The sequence below is a fragment of the Oncorhynchus keta genome, chromosome 37, assembly GCF_023373465.1.
Source record: "Oncorhynchus keta strain PuntledgeMale-10-30-2019 chromosome 37, Oket_V2, whole genome shotgun sequence".
Taxonomy (NCBI): domain Eukaryota; kingdom Metazoa; phylum Chordata; class Actinopteri; order Salmoniformes; family Salmonidae; genus Oncorhynchus; species Oncorhynchus keta.
The window spans coordinates 4,050,243-4,077,291 of NC_068457.1; the positions used below are offsets into that span (position 1 = coordinate 4,050,243).

The 27,049-nt window shown below is 42.7% G+C and overlaps 1 protein-coding gene across 3 annotated transcripts in view; it reads left to right on the forward strand.

Annotated features, from left to right (window-relative positions):
• The first annotated feature begins 1,017 nt into the window (after nt 1-1,017).
• Nucleotides 1,018-27,049, forward strand: part of LOC118370090 (zinc finger protein 501-like) — a 311,132-nt gene continuing 285,100 nt past the window's right edge. Inside the window, exons 1-2 of one of the 3 annotated variants that reach the window (XM_035754870.2) lie at nt 1,095-1,748; nt 12,227-15,180. In XM_035754870.2, coding sequence (XP_035610763.1) covers nt 1,421-1,748; nt 12,227-13,299 — 1,401 coding nt within the window. In that variant the 5' untranslated portion in view covers nt 1,095-1,420 and the 3' untranslated portion in view covers nt 13,300-15,180. Of the gene's footprint in view, nt 1,749-12,226; nt 15,181-27,049 lie in introns of those variants that run through there. The other 2 variants (XM_052498871.1, XM_052498872.1) reach the window with 2 other exon arrangements.

Below are 27,049 nucleotides of genomic sequence, written 5' to 3' on the forward strand. Positions count from 1 at the left end.
TGTGATCAATGTGGCAAGAGATACTCTGATTCAAGTGGTCTGATTAAACATCAGAAAATACATGCAGGAGATCCACAGAGTGTAGAATGATCTCCAACACCAGACCTATATACATCAAATCACATTTTATTTGTCACATACACTTGTTTTGCAGATGTCATTGCGGGTCTAGCAAAATGCTTGTATTTCTAGCGCCAACAGTCCAGTAATATCTAACAATACACATAAAGGAATGGAATTAAGAATATATAAATATTTGGACGAGTGATGTCAGAGGGGCATAGACTAAGTTCCTCGGAGTACATACCACGGACAAACTGAATTGGTCCACCCACACAGACAGCGTTGTGAAAAAGGCGCAGCAGCGCCTCTTCAACCTCAGGAGACTGAAGAAATGTGTCTTGTCACCAAAGGCACTCACAAACTTCTACAGATGCACAATCGAGAGCATCCTGTCGGGCTGTATCACCGGCTGGTACGGCAACTGCTCCGCCCTCAACCGTAAGGCTCTCCAGAGGGTAGTGAGGTCTGCACAACGCATCACCGGGGGCAAACTACCTGCCCTCCAGGACACCTACACCACCCGATGTCACAGGAAGGCCATAAAGACCATCAAGGACAACAACCACCCGAGCCACTGCCTGTTCACCCCACTATCATCCAGAAGGCGAGGTCAGTACAGGTGCATCAAAGCAGGGACCGAGAGACTGAAAAACAGCTTCTATCTCAAGGTCATCAGACTGTTAAACAGCCACCACTGCTGCCTTCTTCACGATGCTTCACGATGCTGTCTGTGTGGGTGGACCAATTCAGTTTGTCTGTGATGTGTATGCCGAGGAACTTAAAACTTACTACCCTCTCCACTACTGTTCCATCAATGTGGATAGGGGGGTGTTCCCTCTGCTGTTTCCTGAAGTCCACAATCATCTCCTTAGTTTTGTTGACGTTGAGTGTGAGGTTATTTTCCTGACACCACACTCCAAGGGCACTAATCAATCAGCACATTCATGTCTTTGTATGTCTCAATATAATAGTATTATTTAATTAAATCCATTTAAAATAATCTTTGTCTGAAAATAAAATATGATCCTCAACTGCGTTTCCCCTCCAGTCAGCAGACGGCGATGCGCGTCTTTCAGGCGACGCTGCCAGCATGACGTATAATCTAGTGGACGGTTCTTCAGAAACAGCTGGTCAACCACTTCTGTCGCCTGCTAGACGACATAGCCGAAAGATTCAAGCTATTTATACTTTTTCCGGTGTATATTACCTACTGCGTTTTACACACACTTCTGTCGTATCTACTTGTTAACCTATTTAATTTAATATTACGTTATTTTGTATTAGTCAGCTATAGTAGCTGGCTGGTTAAGTTAGCACTAGCCTAGTCGCTAATGTTAGCTAGCTAACATCCCCGACCATGAGCTCCCGAAACTACTCTCATCCTGTTGAAGAAGAGGTCTGCTGGACGGAGAAAGAAACTCTGGGGCTGAACATTGTCGTGAAAGAGGAGGAGGATGTTACAGTAAAACAAGAAGTAAAGGGTGTTACAGTGAAACAAGAAGAGAAAGACGTTCCAGTGAAAGAAGAGGAAGAGGCGTTCAGGGTGAAAGAGGAGGAGTATGTTACTGTGAAAGAAGAGGAGGCAGAGAAAGGGGAGGATGTAGCTTTTGAAGTGAAGAAGGAAGGGGAGATTACTGTCACATTGAAAGATGAAGAGGTGGAGATAGGAGATCTGCTTAACACCAGTAAGTACCGCCTTACATGTGTTTATAACTTTGGATATTCGGAGTTGGCTCGTCAATGCCTCTTCAACGGAGGGCCCAGGATGATGACTAATATGTCTAGAATCAGACGACGTAGAGAACAAGCTACCCCTTGTTTTCTCCGTTCCGTTTCCAAAAAGTGACTTAGACCCTTCTCAAATATATATGCTATCTGCTGACCGCAGACTGGGGGGCACGGCGTGTAGTGATTTTCGTGTTGTGATGATTTCAGTGGTGGGCCAAAAAGCACCAATGCTTGTAATGCGCGAATTAATTCGCGTTCTCTGCTGGCCTAAACATCATTAGAATATATATATTTTTTAATTAAATATATTTTCCCACATATGTATTAAATGATTCCCCAGAGTAAGAGTTACACTCTTCATTTCATAGCGTTCCTCTTGGTTGCACTGCTTCCAGCCCCAGGTTGAGATTTGGAGGGCTGGTCTTTATGTTAGATAGTTTATCCAATCATATTCAGCCATCATGTGTTGCCAGGGGTCTAAAATCTGCCCTCATGCCTTCAGAATCAACAGTGCGGGCGCTTGTTGCTTAAAGTGAATGGAAATTCAAATTTAGTGTCAACCAATCAGCTTTAGAGTTGGCTATTGTACACCTGCTGGCTGGCTCCAGTGTTACACAGGAGCCAGCTGGCAGGCGTAGTGCGTGCACGTCTTTTGATTGGATTACCAATATTGAGAGGCAGGTCCTATATGGGCAGGTCTCAGAACTAGGAAACTGAAATTGATCAACGAATTAATTTGCGTACGACTAAGCTGTTTTTTCAACCCACAATGGCGGAAGGAGAAGATATCGATTTGGTCGAGGATATAATTATAACGCCATTCTCAAGACAAACTTTTCAAGAAAATTTAGACATTGTCAGGAGAGGTAGACGCCGACGCTACAAAGCCTGTCACAGGCTTCAATTATGGGCACTATCAATGACTCACAGGCTCCGAGAAGCACTGCAAACTGTACTGCTGGGAATGCCTATTATTTGCAAGTGATCGATTTGGTGTTTGGAGCCACACTGGCTTTGCAAACCTGAGTTGTCTAACCAAGGCAGCAACGAGACACCAAAGTACGGCTGGGCACTTACAAGCATTGGTGCTTTTGAAAACTTTTTGGGAACACCCGAGTGGATCTACAGCTCAACGAACAAGCGCGCAGGGCAACGTAGCTGCACAATGAAAGGTATTGTACTCTTCCCCTGCAATTCTCTGAATAAAAATGTCAATTTCAAGCCTCCTAAGCCATGGATTGTGAGATCTAGTCTTTTCTGAAATGGCTGAAAGCAGAGTGGCGCAGCGGAAGTGTGCTGGGCGCATAACCCAGAGGTTGATGGATCAAAAGCTTTTCCTGCTCACAAGCTTTTTTAGCATTGAAGTGCGAACAAATATTTTAAAAAATGCGTTGTTTCATTCCATGTGTAAGTGCCATTATACATTTTTTTAACCTCTTCCATCAGTTCGTATTGGTCATATTGATTACAAAGAACCCCAGTGGCCTTAGACACTGGTATCCAAGTGGAAACAATTATCAACCCAATGTGGAAAGTGTCAAATTTGGTCAGCAACAAAATGAATGGCTTATTTGCTATGTGAGGTTTACTTGATCTAACAGAAGTTTCGTAATGCTTAAGTTGTTATGACATACCGACAACTTTGATAAAAACACTAAGAGTTGTCTCCAGATCGCTATGCAAATTCATGCTAGTAGCTTAGCATCTCTCTTCATTGAATACAGGCGGTTGACGACAACAACTCTCATACAATATAAACAATAGTTTACAAGAATAAGATGAATCCATCAATCCAAAGAAAGGATAGGCGGGATCTAGACAACCCGCAGTGCCGCTTTGTGGACAACGACTCCCCTTGTTAGGGCGGAGAGACATCTTACATTTACATTACATTACATTTAAGTCATTTAGCAGACGCTCTTATCCAGAGCGACTTACAAATTGGTGCATTCTCCTTATGACATCCTGTGGAACAGCCACTTTACAATAGTGCATCTAAATCTTTTAAGGGAGGGGGGTGAGAAGGATTACTTTATCCTATCCTAGGTATTCCTTAAAGAGGTGGGGTTTCCGGGGTGTCTCCGGAAGGTGGTGATTGACTCCGCTGTCCTGGCGTCGTGAGGGAGTTTGTTCCACCATTGGGGGCCAGATCAGCGAACAGTTTTGACTGGGCTGAGCGGGAACTGTACTTCCTCAGTGGTAGGGAGGCGAGCAGGCCAGAGGTGGATGAACGCAGTGCCCTTGTTTGGGTGTAGGGCCTGATCAGAGCCTGGAGGTACTGAGGTGCCGTTCCCCTCACAGCTCCGTAGGCAAGCACCATGGTCTTGTAGCGGATGCAAGCTTCAACTGGAAGCCAGTGGAGAGAGCGGAGGAGCGGGGTGACGTGAGAGAACTTGGGAAGGTTGAACACCAGACGGGCTGCGGCGTTCTGGATGAGTTGTAGGGGTTTAATGGCACAGGCAGGGAGTCCAGCCAACAGCGAGTTGCAGTAATCCAGACGGGAGATGACAAGTGCCTGGATTAGGACCTGCGCCGCTTCCTGTGTGAGGCAGGGTCGTACTCTGCGGATGTTGTAGAGCATGAACCTACAGGAACGGGCCACCGCCTTGATGTTAGTTGAGAACGACAGGGTGTTTTCCAGGTCCAGGATCACAAGGTTCTTAGCGCTCTGGGAGGAGGACACAATGGAGTTGTCAACCGTGATGGCGAGATCATGGAACGGGCAGTCCTTCCCGGGAGGAAGAGCAGTTCCGTCTTGCCGAGGTTCAGCTTGAGGTGGTTATCCGTCATCCACACTGATATGTCTGCCAGACATGCAGAGATGCGATTCGCCACCTGGTCATCAGAAGGGGAAAGGAGAAGATTAATTGTGTGTCGTCTGCATAGCAATGATAGGAGAGACCATGTGAGGTTATGACAGAGCCAAGTGACTTGGTGTATAGCGAGAATAGGAGAGGGCCTAGAACAGAGCCCTGGGGACACCAGTGGTGAGAGCGCGTGGTGAGGAGACAGATTCTCGCCACGCCACCTGGTAGGAGCGACCTGTCAGGTAGGACGCAATCCAAGCGTGGGCCGCGCCGGAGATGCCCAACTCGGAGAGGGTGGAGAGGAGGATCTGATGGTTCACAGTATCGAAGGCAGCCGATAGGTCTAGAAGGATGAGAGCAGAGGAGAGAGAGTTAGCTTTAGCAGTGCGGAGCGCCTCCGTGATACAGAGAAGAGCAGTCTCAGTTGAATGACTAGTCTTGAAACCTGACTGATTTGGATCAAGAAGGTCATTCTGAGAGAGATAGCGGGAGAGCTGGCCAAGGACGGCACGTTCAAGAGTTTTGGAGAGAAAAGAAAGAAGGGATACTGGTCTGTAGTTGATGACATCGGAGGGATCGAGTGTAGGTTTTTTCAGAAGGGGTGCAACTCTCGCTCTCTTAAAGACGGAAGGGACGTAGCCAGCGGTCAGGGATGAGTTGATGAGCGAGGTGAGGTAAGGGAGAAGGTCTCCGGAAATGGTCTGGAGAAGAGAGGAGGGGATAGGGTCAAGCGGGCAGGTTGTTGGGCGGCCGGCCGTCACAAGACGCGAGATTTCATCTGGAGAGAGAGGGGAGAAAGAGGTCAGAGCACAGGGTAGGGCAGTGTGAGCAGAACCAGCGGTGTCGTTTCACTTAGCAAACGAGGATCGGATGTCGTCAACCTTCTTTTCAAAATGGTTGACAAAGTCATCTGCAGAGAGGGGGGAGGAGGATTCAGGAGGGAGGAGAAGGTGGCAAAGAGCTTCCTAGGGTTAGAGGCAGATGCTTGGAATTTAGAGTGGTAGAAAGTGGCTTTAGCAGCAGAGACAGGGAGGAAAATGTAGAGAGGAGGGAGTGAAAGGATGCCAGGTCCGCAGGGAGGCGAGTTTTCCTCCATTTCCGCTCGGCTGCCCGGAGCCCTGTTCTGTGAGCTCGCAATGAGTCGTCGAGCCTCGGAGCGGGAGGGGAGGACCGAGCCGGCCTGGAGGATAGGGGACATAGAGAGTCAAAGGATGCAGAAAGGGAGGAGAGGAGGGTTGAGGAGGCAGAATCAGGAGATAGGTTGGAGAAGGTTTGAGCAGAGGGAAGAGATGATAGGATGGAAGAGGAGAGAGTAGGGGGAGAGAGAGCAAAGGTTGGGACGGCGCGATACCATCCGAGTAGGGGCAGTGTGGGAAGTGTTGGATGAGAGCGAGAGGGAAAAGGATACAAGGTAGTGGTCGGAGACTTGGAGGGGAGTTGCAATGAGGTTAGTGGAAGAACAGCATCTAGTAAAGATGAGCTCGGCGTATTGCCTGCCTTGTGAGTAGGGGGAAGGTGAGAGGGTGAGGTCAAAAGAGGAGAGGAGTGGAAAGAAGGAGGCAGAGAGGAATGAGTCAAAGGTAGACGTGGGGAGGTTAAAGTCGCCCAGAACTGTGAGAGGTGAGCCGTCCTCAGGAAAGGAGCTTATCAAGGCATCAAGCTCATTGATGAACTCTCCGAGGGGACCTGGAGGGCGATAAATGATAAGGATGTTAAGCTTGAAAGGGCTGGTAACTGCGACAGCATGGAATTCAAAGGAGGCGATAGACAGATGGGTAAGGGGAAAGAGAGAATGACCACTTGGGAGAGATGAAGATCCGGTGCCACCACCCCGCTGACCAGAAGCTCTCGGGGTGTGCGAGAACACGTGGGCGGACGAAGAGAGAGCAGTAGGAGTAGCAGTGTTATCTGTGGTGATCCATGTTTCCGTCAGTGCCAAGAAGTCGAGGGACTGGAGGGAGGCATAGGCTGAGAAGAACTCTGCCTTGTTGGCCGCAGATCGGCAGTTCCAGAGGCTACCGGAGACCTGGAACTCCACGTGGGTCGTGCGCGCTGGGACCACCAGATTAGGGTGGCGCGTTTGTATGGTCTGTGCAGAGAGGAGAGAACAGGGATAGACAGACACATAGTTGACAGGCTACAGAAGAGGCTACGCTAATGCAAGGAGATTGGAATGACTAGTGGACTACACATCTCGAATGTTCAGAAAGTTAAGCTTACGTAGCAAGAATCTTATTGACTAAAATTATTAAAATGATACAGTACTGCTGAAGTAGGCTAGCTGGCAGTGGCTGCGTTGTTGACTTTGTAGGCTAGCTGGCAGTGGCTGCGTTGTTGACACTACACTAATCAAGTCGTTCCGTTGAGTGTAATAGTTTCTACAGTGCTGCTATTCGGGGGCTTGCTGGCTAGCTAGCAGTGTTGATTACGTTACGTTGCGTTAAAAGAACGACAATAGCTGGCTAGCTAACCTAGAAAATCGCTCTAGACTACACAATTATCTTTGGTACACAGACGGCTATGTAGCTAGCTATGTAGCTAGCTACGATCAAACAAATCAAACCGTTGTGCTGTAATGAAATGAAAATGTGATACTACCTGTGGAGCGAAGCGGAATGCGACCGGGTTGTTGAGTGCGGAAGTTCTATTCAGTAGACGTTGGCTAGCTGTTGGCTAGCTAGCAGTGTCTCCTACGTTAAGGATGACAAATAGCTGGCTAGCTAACCTCGGTAAATTAAGATAATCACTCTAAGACTACACACTCTAAACTACACAATTATCTTGGATACGAAGACAGCAAAGACAACTATGTAGCTAGCTAACACTACACTAATCAAGTTGTTCAGTTGAGTGTAATAGTTTCTACAGTGCTGCTATTCGGTAGACGGTGGACGTTTGCTAGCTGGCTAGCTGCTGGGCAGATAGCAGTGTAGACTACGTTAGGACGACGAAATACGAAGTTGCAATAGAAGTGAAGAAAACATCTAAATGAAGTTTGTTCTGAAGTGTCTGGTTTCCTAATTAGCAGGGAGGAGTTTCTACAACCAGATATACCACATCCATAACTCATGGTTTCCTCATTACCAGATATACTACATCCATAACTAGCGGTTTCCTCATTACCAGATATACCACATCCATAAATAGTGGTTTCCTCATTACCAGATATACCACATCCATAACTCATGGTTTCCTCATTACCAGATATACCACATCCATAACTCGTGGTTTCCTCATTACCAGATATACCACATCCATAACTCATGGTTTCCTCATTACCAGATATACCACATCCATAACTATCGGTTTCCTCATTACCAGATATAATACATCCATAACTAGTGGTTTCCTCATTACCAGATATACTGAATCCATAACTATCGGTTTCCTCATTACCAGATATAATACATCCATAACTATCGGTTTCCTCATTACCAGATATAATACATCCATAACTATCGGTTTCCTCATTACCAGATATACCACATCCATAACTAGTGGTTTCCTCATTACCAGATATACCCATCCATAACTCATGGTTTCCTCATTACCAGATATACCACATCCATAACTTGTGGTTTCCTCATTACCAGATATACTACATCCATAACTAGTGGTTTCCTCATTAGCAGATATACTACATCCATGACTAGTGGTTTTCTCATTAGCAGATATACTACATCCATAACTATCGGTTTCCTCATTACCAGATATAATACATCCATAACTATCGGTTTCCTCATTACCAGATATACCACATCCATAACTAGTGGTTTCCTCATTACCAGATATACTACATCCATAACTAGTGGTTTCCTCATTACCAGATATACTACATCCATAACTAGTGGTTTCGTCATTACCAGATATACCACATCCATAACTAGTGGTTTCCTCATTACCAGATATACCACATCTACAACTAGTGGTTTCCTCATTACCAGATACAGTGGGGCAAAAAAGTATTTAGTCAGCCACCAATTGTGCAAGTTCTCCCACTTAAAAAGATGAGAGAGGCCTGTGATTTTCATCATAGGTACACTTTAACTAAGACAGACAAAATGAGGGGGGGAAATCCAGAAAATCACATTGTAGGATTTTTTATGAATTTATTTGCAAATTATGGTGGAAAATAAGTATTTGGTCACCTACAAACAAGCAAGATTTCTGGCTCTCACAGACCTGTAACTTCTTCTTTAAGAGGCTCCTCTGTCCTCCACTCGTTACCTGTATTAATGACACCCGTTTGAACTTGTTATCAGTATAAAAGACACCTGTCCACAACCTCAAACAGTCACACTCCAAACTCCACTATGGCCAAGACCAAAGAGCTGTCATGCGCAGACCAGCTGGCCGGTGTGTTTACGGACATATTCAATCAATCCTTATACCAGTCTGCTGTTCCCACATGCTTCAAGAGGGCCACCATTGTTCCTGTTCCCAAGAAAGCTAAGGTAACTGAGCTAAACGACTACCGCCCCGTAGCACTCACTTCCGTCATCATGAAGTGCTTTGAGAGACTAGTCAAGGACCATATCACCTCCACCCTACCTGACACCCTAGACCCACTCCAATTTGCTTACCGCCCAAATAGGTCCACAGACGATGCAATCTCAACCACACTGCCCTAACCCATCTGGACAAGAGGAATACCTATGTGAGAATGCTGTTCATCGACTACAGCTCGTCATTCAACACCATAGTACCCTCCAAGCTCGTCATCAAGCTCGAGACCCTGGGTCTCGACCCCGCCCTGTGCAACTGGATACTGGACTTCCTGACGGGCCGCCCCCAGGTGGTGAGGGTAGGCAACAACATCTCCACCCCGCTGATCCTCAACACTGGGGCCCCACAAGGATGCGTTCTGAGCCCTCTCCTGTACTCCCTGTTCACCCACGACTGCGTGGCCACGCACGCCTCAAACTCAATCATCAAGTTTGCGGACGACACAACAGTGGTAGGCTTGATTACCAACAACGACGAGACGGCCTACAGGGAGGAGGTGAAGGCCCTCGGAGTGTGGTGTCAGGAAAATAACCTCCTACTCAACGTCAACAAAACTAAGGAGATGATTGTGGACTTCAGGAAACAGCAGAGGGAACACCCCTATCCACATCGATGGAACAGTAGTGGAGAGGGTAGCAAGTTTTAAGTTCCTCGGCATACACATCACAGACAAACTGAATTGGTCCACTCACACAGACAGCATCGTGAAGAAGGCGCAGCAGCGCCTCTTCAACCTCAGGAGGCTGAAGAAATTCGGCTTGTCACCAAAAGCACTCACAAACTTCTACAGATGCACAATCGAGAGCATCCTGGCGGGCCGCCTGGTACGGCAACTGCTCCGCCCACAACCGTAAGGCTCTCCAGAGGGTAGTGAGGTCTGCACAACGCATCACCGGGGGCAAACTACCTGCCCTCCAGGACACCTACACCACCCGATGTTACAGGAAGGCCATAAAGATCATCAAGGACATCAACCACCCGAGCCACTGCCTGTTCACCCCGCTATCATCCAGAAGACGAGGTCAGTACAGGTGCATCAAAGCTGGGACCGAGAGACTGAAAAACAGCTTCTATCTCAAGGCCATCAGACTGTTAAACAGCCACCACTAACATTGAGTGGCTGCTTCCAACACACTGACACTGACACTGACTCAACTCCAGCCACTTTAATAATGGGAATTGATGGGAAATGATGTAAATATATCACTAGCCACTTTAAACAATGCTACCTTATATAATGTTACATACCCTACATTATTCATCTCATATGCATACGTATATACTGTACTCTATATCATTGACTGCATCCTTATGTAATACATGTATCACTAACCACTTTAACTATGCCACTTTGTTTACATACTCATCTCATATGTATATACTGTACTCGATACCATCTACTGTATCTTGCCTATGCTGCTCTGTACCATCACTCATTCATATATCTTTATGTACATATTCTTTATCCCCTTACACTGTGTATAAGACAGTAGTTTTGGAATTGTTAGTTAGATTACTTGTTGGTTATTACTGCACTGTCGGAACTAGAAGCACAAGCATTTTGCTAGACTCGCATTAACATCTGCTAACCATGTGTATGTGACAAATAAAATTTGATTTGATTTGAAACAAAATTGTAGACCTACACCAGGCTGGGAAAACTGAATCTGCAATAGGTAAGCAGCTTGGGTTGAAGAAATCAACTGTGGGAGCAATTATTAGGAAATGGAAGACATACAAGACCACTGATAATCTCCCTCGATCTGGGGCTCCACGCAAGATCTCACCCCGTGGGGTCAAAATGATCACAAGAACGATGAGCAAAAATCCCAGAACCACACCGGGGGACCTAGTGAATGACCTGCAGAGAGCTGGGACCAAAGTAACAAAGCCTACCATCAGCAAGGGCATTGAAGATGAAACGTGGCTGGGTCTTTCAGCATGACAATGATTCCAAACACACCACCCGAGCAACGAAGGAGTGGCTTCGTAAGAAGCATTTCAAGGTCCTGGAGTGGCCTAGCCAGTCTCCAGATCTCAACCCCATAGAAAATCTTTGTAGGGAGTTGAAAGTCTGTGTTGCCCAGCAACAGCCCCAAAACATCACTTCTCTAGAGGAGATCTGCATGGAGGAATGGGCCAAAATGCCAGCAACAGTGTGTGAAAACCTTGTGAAGACTTACAGAAAACATTTGACCTCTGTCATTGCCAACAAAGGGTATATAATAAAGTATTGAGAAACTTTTGTTATTGACCAGATACTTATTTTCCACCATAATTTGCAAATAAATTCATTAAAAATCCTACAGTGTGATTTTCTTGATTTTTTTTTTCTTCTAATTTTGTCTGTCATAGTTGAAGTGTACCTATGATGAAAATTACAGGCCTCTCTCATATTTTTAAGTGGCAGAACCTGCACAATTGGTGGCTGACTAAATACTTTTTTTGCCCCACTGTATACCATATCCATAACTAGTGGTTTCCTCATTACCAGATATAATAAATCCATAACTAGTGGTTTCCTCATTACCAGATATACTAAATCCATAACTAGCGGTTTCCTCATTACCAGATATACTACATCCATAACGAGTGGTTTCCTCATTATCACATATACCACATCCATAACTAGTGGTATCCTCATTACCAGATATACTACATCCATAACTAGTGGTTTCCTCATTAGCAAATATACTACATCCATAACTAGCGGTTTCCTCATTACCAGATATACTACATTACTACAGATATACTAGTGGTTTCCTCATTACCAGGGAGGAGTTTCTACAACCAGATACACTACATCCATAACTGCAAACAAATTGCATGTGCATCGCCTTCGTGCTGCAATTTTAGGAAACACAGAAAGGGGCCTATATTGGAGACCAAAAGTAATCTGGCACAGTGCTTAGAGTTTCAACAACATGAATAACTTATTTCTTGCCTAAAATCATCGATGTTACTACTAAAATATGACTCTTGCTCATTTTAAGACAAATGTAACATTCATTACAGACTTGAATTGTTGTACAACATCATGGCTTCGCTGTTGGCATCACCTTTTACAGTGGATTTCTGCTGTTGTGGGCCTTTAACCATTTGTCTGACTGTCGTTCACACAGGAGAGAGACGTGACTATCGTGGAGCCTCTGGGGTGCCTCAACAACCTCATGATGCTGAAGAGGCAGAGAAGAGTCTCTCCACATCAAAACACCTCAAGAAACATCTGCGGAGATCCACATGGAAGAGAACTCACTGCTGCCCTGACTGTGGGAAGAGCTTCACCTCATCAGGCATTAAAATTCATCAGAGAATCCACACAGGAGAGAAACCTTATTGCTGTGATCAATGTGGGAAGAATTTTACTACATCTGGCTCTCTGACAGTGCACCAGAGAATACACACAGGAGAGAAACCTTATAGCTGTGGTCAATGTGGGAAGAGGTTTACTCAGTCAAACAGCCTGATATCGCACCAGAGAATACACACAGGAGAGAAACCCTATAGCTGTGATCAATGTGGGAAGAGTTTTACTACATCTGGCTCTCTTACTTTACACCAGAGAATACACACAGGAGAGAAGTCTTATAGCTGTGATCAATGTGGGAAAAGTTTTATTCAATCTAGCTATCTGACAATGCACCAGAGAATACACACAGTAGAGAAATCTTACAGCTGTGGTCAATGTGGGAAGAGTTTTTGTCAATCTAGAGATCTGACAGTGCACCAGAGAACACACACAGGAGAGAAACCTTATAGCTGTGGTCAATGTGGGAAGAGTTTTATTACATCTAGCATTCTGACTCGACACCAGAGAACACACACAGGAGAGAAACCTTATAGCTGTGGTCAATGTGGCAAGAGTTTTATTACATCTAGCATTCTGACTCAACACCAGAGAACACACACAGGAGAAAAACCTTATAGCTGTGGTCAATGTGGGAAGAGTTTTGTTCGATCTGGCCATCTGACAATACACCAGAGAACACACACAGGAGAAAAACCTTATAGCTGTGGTAAATGTGGGAAGAGTTTTGTTCGATCTGACTATCTGACATTACACCAGAGAACACACACATGTGAGAAATCTTATAGCTGTGACCAATGTGGGAAGAGTTTTGCGACATCTGGCTCTCTGACTTTACACCAGAGAATACAAACAGGAGAGAAACCTCATAGCTGTGATCAGAGATAATCTGATAAACGATCTCTGATCAAATATCAGAAAATGTATACATGAAGGAGTTGTTTCATGATATCAATTAATTAATGTCATAATGTAGAAGCCTAAACGTCACCCTGTTCTATGGATTTCAGCATGATATATATTATTAGCCTCAGGGGGAAATCCAGGCTCTGAAATGGAAGAGTACTATTTATGTGATTTAACAAAAAGTGACTAACAAAAAAGGAGTTGTCCTCTAACCAGGGATGTTCACATTATTCCCAGATTCCATGTGGTTTTTGAGCTGTTAGTTTTAACAGGACGTGCAACCTCATCTCCCTCCTCTCTCCGCACAATTGATTTCGACGTGATATCGTTGAGCGATGACAAATAAGTGTTGTGTTTCTTTGTTTTGCGACCCCTAAATTTAAATGCATCACTCCAAAATGTAGCTGACTGTCTTCTGCAGGTTGTCCTCTAACCAGTGAGGTAAAATATATCTCCCATTTCCATGTGTTTTGTTTAGTTGTGTTAGTTTCAACAGTACGCACAACCTGATTTCCCCCCTAATCGATATCAGTGATTTATTGCTACTTGTCAAAACAACAGTGTATTTGGTGCTTGTGTCCGTGGTGAGGACCACTTGGTTCCCGATTGTCTCAAGGTTGGGCAGTCAAAAAGATTTGTTTTGTGTTTAGCCAATGCGTTGCCATGGATTAGAATTTATTTTGACCATGTTTTTCCGTATTGGAGATTAGTTGTGTTTGGTCTCGTTCCAAGGGGACGAGAGTTCTAGAAGCTAGTGAGTTTTAGGAAGACGACATGTAGGGAGAACTGATTCAAATAAAAAACAAGTTATTTTTTCTTGTTTTTAATTGTTGACAGCCAGTAGACACCATGTTTATATTGTAGTTGATTATAATGTGAAATGGAAGTTGTTTTCTGTTGGTGGTGCGCATTCTCTTAAGTGTTATAGTCTTTAGTTTTTCCATTTATGTTTTGGGGTTGGACTTTAGCATGTATAGCTCATTAGCACGTAGGGCACACTGATTGGTGTCACCTCGTTAGTCAGTATGTGTTACACCTGTAATGGCTTGTCCATCTCGTGGTGTTTCAGGTTCTATTTAAGAGTGTCTGGCCCAGTGCTCCAGTTGTCTTGATAGATATGGAGAGTAAACACCTTTAGTTGCTCCAACTTTTTGGTTTTCTTCCTGTCTTTTAAGTTTGGTGTGGGTTTTTCTTTTATTTGCCTCTTCTTGGGCAGATTTAGTGGGTCTCATGGTGGGTGTCTTTTATGTCCCAGTTGTTGTTACTAGTCAACTTTCAGTGGACACTGAGAGCAAAACTGCAACATTATGTTATACTTTTATTGGATCAAATGGTTATTTTTTGCAACCGAATAGATGGTTCTTTGAACAATCTGTGTCTCCTACTGAGGATGGGCCTCTGGGCGATAACTGACAGGAGACTTACAGTGTCTTTTGGGTGATAAAACCTGAAGAGACCGCATTCCAGAGCATGAGTTAATGTTCTATATGGTACCGGGGAGAGATGACCCCAGGGCCAGAACCTGGTCTCTACACAAAGAGTACTGTTTTTACATGAGATGCTGTCTGCTGTTAATTATAATTATCTTTCATACAAATCTTAACCTTGTTACCCGTTCTATACGTCTATTGTTGGTCATGTAGGTTGAAAGGGGTGTATCTTTGTACTTTTGTCTCGTGGCTCTCAACAAATCATCTGGGGGTGATTTGTCGACCAGCCATCATTATCGTAGAACACTCAATTGAGTCACTTTATATGTGTAAGTTGTATTGACCTGCTCCCTTATTATTAAGTGAATACAGATTTAGTTTAAGAATAACTCTGACTTGTGTGATAAGTTTGTCTCATTTGATATTAAAGAAATTAACCACATTTGGTGATTGGGATGTGAATCTTCACTTGGTGACCGCTCCTGACGACCTGGGTAAATGGAACACGAGGGATCCCTCAAACTTGGAATTTCAGTAGACCACACTTTGGGAACGGAGCAGATGGACCCACCTTTGATCTGAGAGGCAGCGAGCCGAGTGGATACCACATCTCAAACGTAGTCTAAAAAAATAAAAAGGTGAGAGAAACAAGTAGAGTTTTTATAAAAGCCTCATAGGCTTTGAGTGTGTATTCCTGTGTGAGGTGGGCACCTTGGAGGCGTAAACAGGGGCGAGGCAATAGGCTCTGAGTGAGGGGTAAGGGGACACCTTGGAGGTGTGAAGAGGGCCGAGCCAGCCATCTATGTGAACTGGATGAAAACTAGAATCTGTGTTTACTAGTTAAGACCATGTATGATATAGTATAAGATAGTAAGGTGCACATGTAATTATTCTCAGTATGAGAGGAGTTGCTAGATTTATTAATTAACCCTTTTTCCGTAAAGTTAGTGAACCAAGGTGGCTGAATAGCTCTTGATGTTGAAGCGTCCCGTCCACTAGATTATACGTCACAGTGGCAGAATCACCTGAAAGACGCACATCGCACAACTCCCTTTGAAACCGGGTGACGTGGCACCAGAAACATTTATTTTAGTGTAAAAATGTACTACAAAGTGCAGCTAAATATAATAACTTTGGTCATACCCACTCAGCACGTGACGGCCTAGGACGTCGAATTATGGGCGATATCAGGTCTGTCTGTTCTGGCTGCTATTTCGACCCAAAATAGCCATCCCAAATGGGGCCGTGTATAAGTATGTAAATGTCTCTCGGACAAGGTGACTTTTATCAATATACACTCTAAAAAGTAAAGGTTCCTGGAGTATCCTTTAGGGGTTCTTCAAATTGAAACTGGGGGGGAACCCCTAAAAGTTATTTGAAGAACCCCTTATCATGGTTCCTCAAATAACCTTTTGGGGTTCATTTTTTTAACTCCCTGTCCTCCCTCCCTCCATTATAAAAACATATTTTGATAATAACAATATTGGCAATGTTGATTTAAATAATTCATTGTTTATTTACTGGCACCACAAATATGAATTAATATTTACAAAACAACTTACCAAACAAAACACATTACAAAATTACAACATTTCTGTAGACATGTCAGACCATAATAAATAAAACATTTACTTTGTATAGTGCTTTTCATGACACACCAAAAAAAATCACAAATAATCATGTACAATAAAAACAACATACATTAAAAATGAATCATTGGTAAACTAACAATATTGTAGACTTGATGCTAAATACAGATTTTTCAGCTTTAGTGTGTATATCATATCCACTTAGTTATGTTAGGAAGTTTGCCATCTTTATGACCGGCCCTGGTAACTTCACCCCAACTTCTCTTATCCCCAGAACAGTCACTTAAGAACATAAGTGTTTTTCTGACATTTTTGGGAAACTTAGGGGAAATTTTAAAAAATACAGCCCTAGCAGAGCCCCAAGTCCCATGGGGACGTCCTCGAGGGCATGGATGTTCTCCCCATCAAAGGTCAGCGGGATTTTGGGTTTCCGCCGATGTGCGGTGAAATCTGTCAACAAAAGTAAGAAAAGGTTAATACACATACAATTAACAAAGACCATAAATGTTCAGCTGTAGTTTTTTATAAGCATCCACACCTATGTTTATGAAGAAACAGATGATTGGTTCATAGGCATACCTTGTCACGGACATAAAGGCCACTTGGGTCCACATTGAAGAGGTAGGGCAAGAGCAGAATCGCTGCTGTGGTGTCCAGTCCTAGTAAAGTTAAGCAATTATCTTACTACACTTGCTATTTTTATTACAAAATACATTTGAGAAAGGGAAGGAATAAGAGCAAATACCCCTTCTGTATTGTCCTTCAGGGACTGTCAAGATAGCAGGATGATGTCCTCACCCCTGCCTCACCTCTCTATCTCTGATAGTCCTTGAATTCTCTTTTTGTCTATATCCATTCAATGGACTTGATTCATTTTTGAGAAGATCTGAAAAGATCATTTGCACACATTTGTATGCTAATATATTTCAGTTTGTATTGACTGCTATGCGGGTTAAATGTACACTTCAAATGCAGCTGTCCTACAACATATCTGTACCTTCTTCTTGATCCCAAATGCATTGTGTCCATGTTCTGTCCTATAAGAATTTCAAAGGAAGAGAAAAGTTGTCAAAGAATAGTCTTAAAGCATTAAAACATATATATATATATATATATATGAAATAAATATTGAAAGATGAATGGCATCGACATACAATTTAATGCAAAATAGAAAGCACTAGCCAATACAGTACTGCCATACAGGCCTGATATCTTTGTACACAAATTGTTTAATATTTTATCAGGCTGACTTGAAAGATTATACGCAACATTTTTCTGCGCTGCTTTACTGTGTTTGGATTCTGAAGGGAATTTATAGAAAAGAGGTAGTCTAGACACTGTATTAATAACATTATGCATTTGAATCCCATCTTCAGCTACCATCTAAGATATTAATTTCCCTCCACAAGGGGACGTCCATGTAACGTTTCCAAAATGGGATAGTATTGTCCATGTAACGTTTACAAAATGGGAGAGTATTGTCCATGTAACGTTATGCCCCCTTGTGAGTTAATAGTATTGCATGCTGTAGCAGGCTATATAAAGAGGAAGACCTCCATTGACTAGAAAAAAACTACAATTACAAAAAAAAGCCTTGCTTGACCACACCCTCCTTCCTTGCTCCTGGCCTGCCCTGCCTCTTCCACCAATCCAATTGTTTCTTATGGACAGAAAAGAGCAGAGTCTCTGAGCTGTCCGATCAGGTCCATTGTCTACTACTTGACGATTCAGTTCGTTGTAACATCTCGTCTGGACAGTGTAGCTCCCTTCAGTAACCACGAGCACAACCGTTCCCTGATTTTAACTGGCGGCTTTATTCTGTAGTTTTAGTCAGAATTATCACCTTCCGTGAGAACTATAAAGTAAATGAAAAATACAGTTAAGCACAATCTTACAACCTTATCTTACGAGTGACTTATTAGCCTGGTATAACTGTCATTTACAGACAGGTCACCGTCCTTAGTTAGTTAGTTAACGTTAGCTACTTCATTATCACAATAGTGAGAACTGCTCTAGATTGGAAATGTACGTTAATGACTAAAGCCATGTTGGCTTTATGGAAACGATATGCAATATATGGAAAATAATATAGTTGAGGGAAATAATCCAAACCTAGTTGTGCCTAGTTAGGACATAACGTTATCTAGCTAGATAACGGTACTGTACTGTAGCTCATACTACGCCGACGGTCAAACCCGGCTTTCTAATATTTACGGTAATTAACTACAGTAAAGTTGTGGAAGACATTCACAGAAAACCATCATTGTCTTCGTTATTCATTATTAGTATGTTATATTACTATATATGAATTATTTCGAGACATATTCAGAGCCAAACATCAACCCAACCTAACCTTTTTAATAACTTGTCGCATCCAAACTTGTCACCATCGTTTTCAGTTGAAATTGCGATGTTCCCGGAAGAAGTTCAGCAACAACGGAGGTTCCTCGATGAACCCACCTTCCAACAAGTTCTTTGAAGAACCTTTTTGGGGCTGCTTTTTTACCAAGAACCCTACGGTTCTTAGGGGATCTGAGAACAACTCCAGTTGAACCCTTAATTTTTAGAGTTTTCGTAGGCTCTATTTACTCTGATTCAAAACATGATGATTAGCATCAACGATCAAGTCAGCTGCTGCTCCAATACAGTGTGAGGTGAGACGGTAAACCGATGTTGAACTGCGCAGTCAGCTGCTGCTCCAATACAGTATGAGGTGAGACGGTGAACTGATGTTGAACTGGACAGTCAGCTGCTGCTGCTCCAATACAGTATGAACACACAACACTATGTGTGGAGAACAAAAGGCACAGCACACCAACATCAAAACCTCATCCCAACTGTAAAGTCTGGTGGAGGGAGCATCATGGTTTGGGGCTGCTTTGATGCCTCAGGGCCAGGACAGCTTGCTAACAGCGACTGAAAAATGAATTCCCAAGTATATCAAGACATTTTGCAGGAGAATGTTAGTCTGTCTGTCCACCAGTTGAAGCTCAACAGAGGTTGGGTGATGCAACAGGACAACGACTCAAAACACAAAAGTAAATCAACAACAGAATGTATATAGTCTGTCATTGTTGGTATTGAAAAGCATACTGCACATTGTGGTGGAAATTCTAACCAATCAGGAGAGACTTTGTAATTTCTTCAAACAATCAACCTTTATTTGATAAGAATTGCAATAATGTAGCTGGTCAGCCCTACACTCTGAGGTGGAAGGCCGAGAGCTCAATGACACAATTGAGTTCAGAAGCCTTATATAGTCAAACTATCTTGTGCATATAGAAAACACATGATCTTGGTATGTGTCCGTGTGTGGAGAACGAGACACAGACTAACTGTGAATTGGTCGTCTCGTTCTGTAGCAACAGCTAGTTATTCTAGTTTTCCAGTGAGGTGTCAGAACAACAACTCTAGACACAGTTCCTCTGAAGTAGATCAGCGATTCCCTGAATTGGGCCAAGCGCCTTTGGCCTGTCTGTCCAGAGGGTGTGTGGTTGCACACCCACACAAATATGCACGTAAATATCTCAACCTTAAAGAGATCCTTGAACACATTAATGTCATAAACTTAAAGTGGTTATCATAGATTTTCCTTCACAACATTGATAAATCAGATCCAGGCGGAACTGTGATGTAGTAGGGAGTTGTAGTTTCTCTAGAGATAAATCAGATCCAGACTGAAATGTGTGATGTAGTAGGGAGTTGTAGTTTCTCTAGAGATAAATCAGATCCAGGCGGAACTGTGCGATGTAGTAGGGAGTTGTAGATTCTCTAGAGATAAATCAGATCCAGACTGAAATGTGTGATGTAGTAGGGAGTTGTAGTTTCTCTAGAGATAAATCAGACCCATACTGAAATGTGTGATGTAGTAGGGAGTTGTCGTGTTTCTAGAGATAAATCAGATCCAGACTGAACTGTGTGATGTAGTAGGGAGTTGTAGTTTCTCTAGAGATAAATCAGATCCAGGCGGAACTGTGCGATGTAGTAGGGAGTTGTAGATTCTCTAGAGATAAATCAGATCCAGACTGAAATGTGTGATGTAGTAGGGAGTTGTAGTTTCTCTAGAGATAAATCAGACCCAGACTGAAATGTGTGATGTAGTAGGGAGTTGTCGTGTTTCTAGAGATAAATCAGATCCAGACTGAACTGTGTGATGTAGTAGGGAGTTGTAGTTTCCAACAGGCCAATATTCCTCATAGTTTAGCGCATAAAATGTAATTCACTACAATGACAATAAACCCATGTCACACCCTGGCCTGAACAAATAATTAAAGAAAACACAAAATACTAAGACCAAGGCGTGACATGACTAAATACTTTTTTGCCCCACTGTATATTTTCTTCTCCTATGTGTATTCTCTGGTGTAAAGTCAGCTGGCCAGATGAAATAAAACTCTTCCCACATTGATCACAGCTATAAGATTTCTCTCCTGTGTGTGTCCGCTGGTGAATAGTCAGATGGCTAGATGCAGTAAAACTCTTCCCACATTGATCACAGCCAAAATATTTCTCTCCAGTGTGAATTCGTTGATGTATTTTTAGTTTTAATGAAGAGTTTAATATTTTCCCACAGTCAGAGCAGTGGTGAGATTTCTTCCCTGTGGTTCTCTGCTGGTGTTTCTTGAGGAGTTCTGATGTGGAGAGACTCTTCTCTGCCTCGTCAGCATCATGCTGTTGTTGAGGATCCCCAGAGGATCCACGATTGTCCCGTCTCTCTCCTGTGTGAACGACAAAGTCAGACAGATGGTTAAAGGCCCACAACCCATGAAGTTGTAAAACAATTGATGTCTGTTAAATTTGACAATTAATAAGAGAGTCAAATTAGCAACAATAGTCATATTTTGTCTTGTAAGTTATTCAAGTTGTTGAGACTCTAAGCAGTGTGCCAGACAACTTTTGGTCTCCAATATAGGCCCCTTTCTGGGTTTGCTAAAATTGTGGCACGAGGTCAATGCACACACAATTTGATGCAGAAACTCCTCCCTGCTAATGAGGAAACCACTAGTTATGGATGTAACATATCTGCCTGGAGCAAAAATGGGTAAGTGACGATTTTAGTTTTTCACAGTGTATTTTGAATATTACAGCACACTATCAGATCAAGATCAGGAGTGCTACTCAAGGAAACTCACATTTAGCTCTGTGTCTATTCACTAATTCACCACCGTAGGGGAAAACTCAGGGAAGTTCTCATAGGCTGACAGCAAAAATAGCATCCATTTCCAGGTTGCTTATGAGTGCATTTCACATTACTTTGGATTATAATTGTAAGGCTCGTTTGAATCATCTGTTTAGTATGTTTTTTATTGTCGCCAATCAACTGCTTTACACAACTGCTTTTATAAAAAAAACTTAAACCAGTAAAATGCTCTTTGGCTAGCTTTTCTATCAGCCTGAAAATGAGGGTTTGTAAACTAAGTGTTAAACAAATTGGCCCATACCATCACCAAACACTAAACAGTAGAGGTCTACCGATTTATGATTTTTCAAAACGGATACAGATTATTGGAGTTTTTTTTTTTAAGGCCGATACCGATTAATCGGCCGATTTAAAAAATATATATATATTTTTTTTATATATATATTTGTATTATTATTATTTGTTTGTTTTTTATATATTTTTTTATATATATATTTGTAATAATGACAATTACAAATATACTGAATGAACACTTTTATTTTAAATTAATATAATACATAAATAAAATCAATTTAGTCTCAAATAAATAATGAAACATGTTACGTTTGCTTTAAATAATGCGAAAACACAGTGTTGGGGAAGAAAGTAAAAGTGCAATATGTGCCAAAAGCTAAACGTTCAAGTTCCTTGCTCAGAACATGAGAACATATGAAAGCTAGTGGTTCCTTTTAACATGAGTCTTCAATATTCCCAGGTAAGAGGTTTTAGGTTAGGTTATTATAGGAGTTATAGAACTATTTCTCTCTATACCATTTGTATTTCATATACCTTTGACTATTGCATGTTCTTATAGGCACTATAGTCTTGCCAGCCTAATCTTGGGAGTTGATAGACATGAAGTCATAAACAGAGCTGTGCTTCAAGCATTGCGAAGAGCAGCTGGCAAACGCAGGAAAGTGCTGTTTGAATGAATGTTTGAATGAATGCTTACGAGCCTGCTGCTGCCTACCACCACTCAGTCACCTCTCAGTCAGACTGCTCTATCAAATATCAAATCACAGACTTAATTATAATATAATAAACACAGAAATACGAGCCTATGGCCATATTCAATTTAATATTGCTCTTCAGCGACCCAGGAAGGGGCAGGGCCAAACAGGTGTTGTACCTCGTTTCCCTCCTTCAGGGAACACTAATTAGTCATAAAGTTACACTCCCTTTCAGTCGGTCAACTTCGGTACAACATTCTATGGAGAAATACAATCATTCCTCATGCCTACCCAAACAAATACTAAGTTAAACGGCCCATGCCAGACCACCCAGACCTGACCCTGCAAGATGCGTCAGTTTTGTAAATTTATTCATTGTCTTTTGTTTGAAACACTCCTGTCAATGCATTGAGTAAGGACGCACACCTGACTACTCATATAGAAATAGGACTAGTCTACCTGTCCTGCGCGCAAATGTAGGCCTATAAATGTGCCTATTTGGGGATGTCTGATAGTATTTCTGATTGTCTTAACGCACCACCACTAATGAGTTGTGGAGCTTCTCAAAGCACATTTTTTTCCACCTCAAACAGCAAGTAAACAAGGTAAACGGATTGTCCCCCATCTATCTTCAGAGATCGTGCTGCTAGGTGACCTAAACTGGAACATGCTTAACACCACGGACATCCTACAATCTAAGCTTGTTGCCCTCAATCTCGCACAAATTATCAATGAACCTACCAGGTACAACCCCAAAGCCGTAAACATGGGCACCCTCGTAGATATCATCCTAACCAACTTGCCCTCTAAATACACCTCTGCTGTTTTCAACCAAGATCTCAGCGATCACTGCCTCATTGCTTGTATCCGTAATGGGTCAGCGGTCAAACGACCTCCATTCATCACTGTCAAACGCTCCCTGAAATACTTAATCGAGCAGGCCTTTCTAATCGACCTGGCCTGGGTATCCTGGAAGGATATTGACCTCATCCCGTCAGTAGGGGATGCCTGGTTATTCTTTAAAAATGCCTTCCTCTCCATCTTAAATAAGCATGCCCCATTCAAGAAATTTAGAACCAGGATCAGATATAGCCCTTGGTTCTCTCCAGACCTGACTACCCTTAACCAGCACAAAAACATCCCATGGCGTTCTGCATTAGCATCAAACAGCCCCCGTGATATGCAACTTTTCAGGGAAGTTAGAAACCAATATACACAGGTAGTTAGAAAAGCCAAGGCTAGCTTTTTCAAGCAGAAATTTGCTTCCTGCAACACAAACTCAAAAATGTTCTGGGACACTGTAAAGTCCATGGAGAATAAGAGCAACTCTGACACCACTGATAAATCCACTATAATTGAGAATTTCAAGAAGCATTTTTCTACGGCTGGCCATGCTTTCCACTTGGCTACCCCTACCCCGGTCAACAGCACAGCAACTCGCCCAAGCCTTCTCCATTTCTCCTTCTCCCAAATTCAGTCGGCTGATGTTCTGAAAGAGCTGCAAAATCTGGACCCCTACAAATCAGCCGGGCTAGACAATCTGGATCCTCTCTTTCTAAAATGATCTGCCCGAAATTGTTGCAACCCCTATTACTAGTCTGTTCAACCTCTGCTTCATGTCGTCTGAGATCTCAAAAGATTGGAAAGCAGCTGCGGTCATCCCCCTCTTCAAAGAGGGGGACACTCTTGACCCAAACTGCTACAGACCTATATCTATCCTACCCTGCCTTTCTAAGATCTTCGAAAGACAAGTTAACAAACAGATTACTGACCATTTCGAATCCCGCCGTACCATCTCCATTATGCAATCCGGTTTCAGAGCTGGTCATGGGTACATCTCAGCCATGCTCAAGGTCCTAAACGATATCTTAACCTCCATTGATAAGAAACAATACTGTGAAGCTGGGCCGCCTGGCTCGTTGCGAACTGTGTGAAGACTATTCCTTCCTAACAAAGACAGTCAACTTCGCCAAACGGGGGATGATTTAACAAAAGTGCATTTGCGAAAAAAGCACAATCGTTGTAGGACTGTACCTAACCATAAACATCAATGCCTTTCTAAAAAATCAATACACAGAAGTATATATTTTTAAACCTGCATATTTAGCTAAAAGCATCACCACCCTGGATGGTTCCAACCTTGAATATGTGGACATCTATAAGTACCTAGGTGTCTGGCTAGACTGCAAACTCTCCTTCCAGACTCACATCAAACATCTCCAATCAAAAATCAAATCCAGAGTCGGCTTTCTATTCCGCAACAAAGCCTCCTTCACTCACGCTGCCAAGCTTACCCTAGTAAAACTGACTATCCTACCGATCCTCGACTTCGGCGATGTCATCTACAAAATGGCTTCCAACACTCTACTCAGCAAACTGGATGCAGTCTATCACAGTGCCATCCGTTTTGTCACTAAAGCACCTTATACCACCCACCACTGCGACTTGTATGCTCTAGTCGGCTGGCCCTCACTACATATTCGTCGCCAGACCCACTGGCTCCAGGTCATCTACAAGTCCATGCTAGGTAAAGCTCCGCCTTATCTCAGTTCACTGGTCACGATGGCAACACCCATCCGTAGCACGCGCTCCAGCAGGTGTATCTCACTGATCATCCCTAAAGCCAACACCTCATTTGGCCGCCTTTCGTTCCAGTACTCTGCTGCCTGTGACTGGAACGAATTGCAAAAATCGCTGAAGTTGGAGACTTTTATCTCCCTCTCCAACTTCAAACATCAGCTATCCGAGCAGCTAACCGATCGCTGCAGCTGTACATAGTCTATAGGTAAATAGCTCACCCTTTTTCACCTACCTCATTCCCATACTGTTTTTATACTGTTTCTATTTATTTACTTTTCTGCTCTTTTGCACACCAATATCTCTACCTGTACATGCCCATCTGATCATTTATCACTCCAGTGTTAATCTGCAAAATTGTATTATTCGCCTACCTCCTCATGCCTTTTGCACACATTGTATATAGACTGCCCATTTTTTTCTACTGTGTTATTGACTTGCTAATTGTTTACTCCATGTGTAACTCTGTGTTGTCTGTTCACACTGCTATGCTTTATCTTGGCCAGGTCGCAGTTGCAAATGAGAACTTGTTCTCAACTAGCCTACCTGGTTAAATAAAGGTGAAATAAAATAAAAAAATAAATAAATAAAAAAGAAATCCAGGTTAGCAGGCAATATTAACCAGCTGAAATTGTGTCACTTCTCTTGCGTTCATTGCACGCAGAGTCAGGGTATATGCAACAGTTTGGGCCTTCAGTACTCCCCAAACCTACAATTCTCCCCCAAATTTACCACTAATAGGCCAAGCCTCCACAGACCCTGTCTTGTATTGACAAACAGAACAAATCATTTAACATTCAAATATGTCATTTGAAACAGCTCAATTCAATCCAGCTGGGCCTTTTTAACACAGACAGTTGTTCCTGCTGTAGACGTTATGCTTTTGTACAGATCTAGGATCAGTTCTCCTCCACAATGCATATACAGTACCGGTCAATCGTTTGGACACACCTACACATTCAATGTTTTCTTTATTTTACCTACATTGTACAATAATAGTAGAGACATCAAAACTATGAAATAACTCATTTGGAATAATTTAGTAACCAAAAAAAAGTGTTAAACAATATATTCAATATTGAAAGATTAGTGGAATCTGTGTGGGTAGCTGGACAGGTAGGATGACTGACAGTGAAGGTGAACGGGTGGTCACGTGTCAGGTGACAGAGGAATGGATGAGACTGAGGCAGGAATTCCTTTAACCATAAAGTGGTATATTTACTGAGTAGTCTGTGCTGCATCACAAAGGAAACAAATAACATGTATCCAAATTCATAATCAAAGATCAAATCATATCATTCATTATTAACATAATTTAGGGAATTCAACAGTCCAGTTCATTAAGAAGTCAAGAGTAATCATCCGCGAGTCATTTAGGATCGTAACTATTTATCATAAATTATGAAAGAATACAAACAGTGAATGGTTCTTCAATCTATAATCTATCAGCTCCATTTGGATGTTGGTTGGTGCATTTTCCACATCAACTGCGAAGGGATTACTAAGCAGTTCAAACTTGCATTTCTGGGCATCGACTTCGATGGAGCTGATTGAACTCCAGTGCAACGACACGCTGAAGTCAAAGTATGATGCTGTGGGCGCCGCACAGTTTCCACGGTTCATCCCTGACACAATGCCTCAGCTCCGCACCCAAGCTGCTCAGATGCTCTCCATGTTCGGCAGCACTTATCTATGCGAGCAACTTTTCTCCTCGATGAAGATGACCAAAACAACTCACAGGAGACGTCTGACTGATGAACATCTTCGCTCGATACTGAGGATTTCTTCAGCTCAGAGCTTGAGCCCAGACATTGATGAACTAGCATCCAGAAGAGATGCCAGGTATCTGGCTTGGGCACATCAGATTAGACCAGTGTGCAATAATTAACGTTTTCTTTATGCACTTTTTCTTGCTACAAGGCATGGGCTTGAATGGTTGATTGATTTATTATCATTTTATTTGTAAAATTATTAGCCAGTGGAAAAAGTTGATTTTGGTATTTAAAT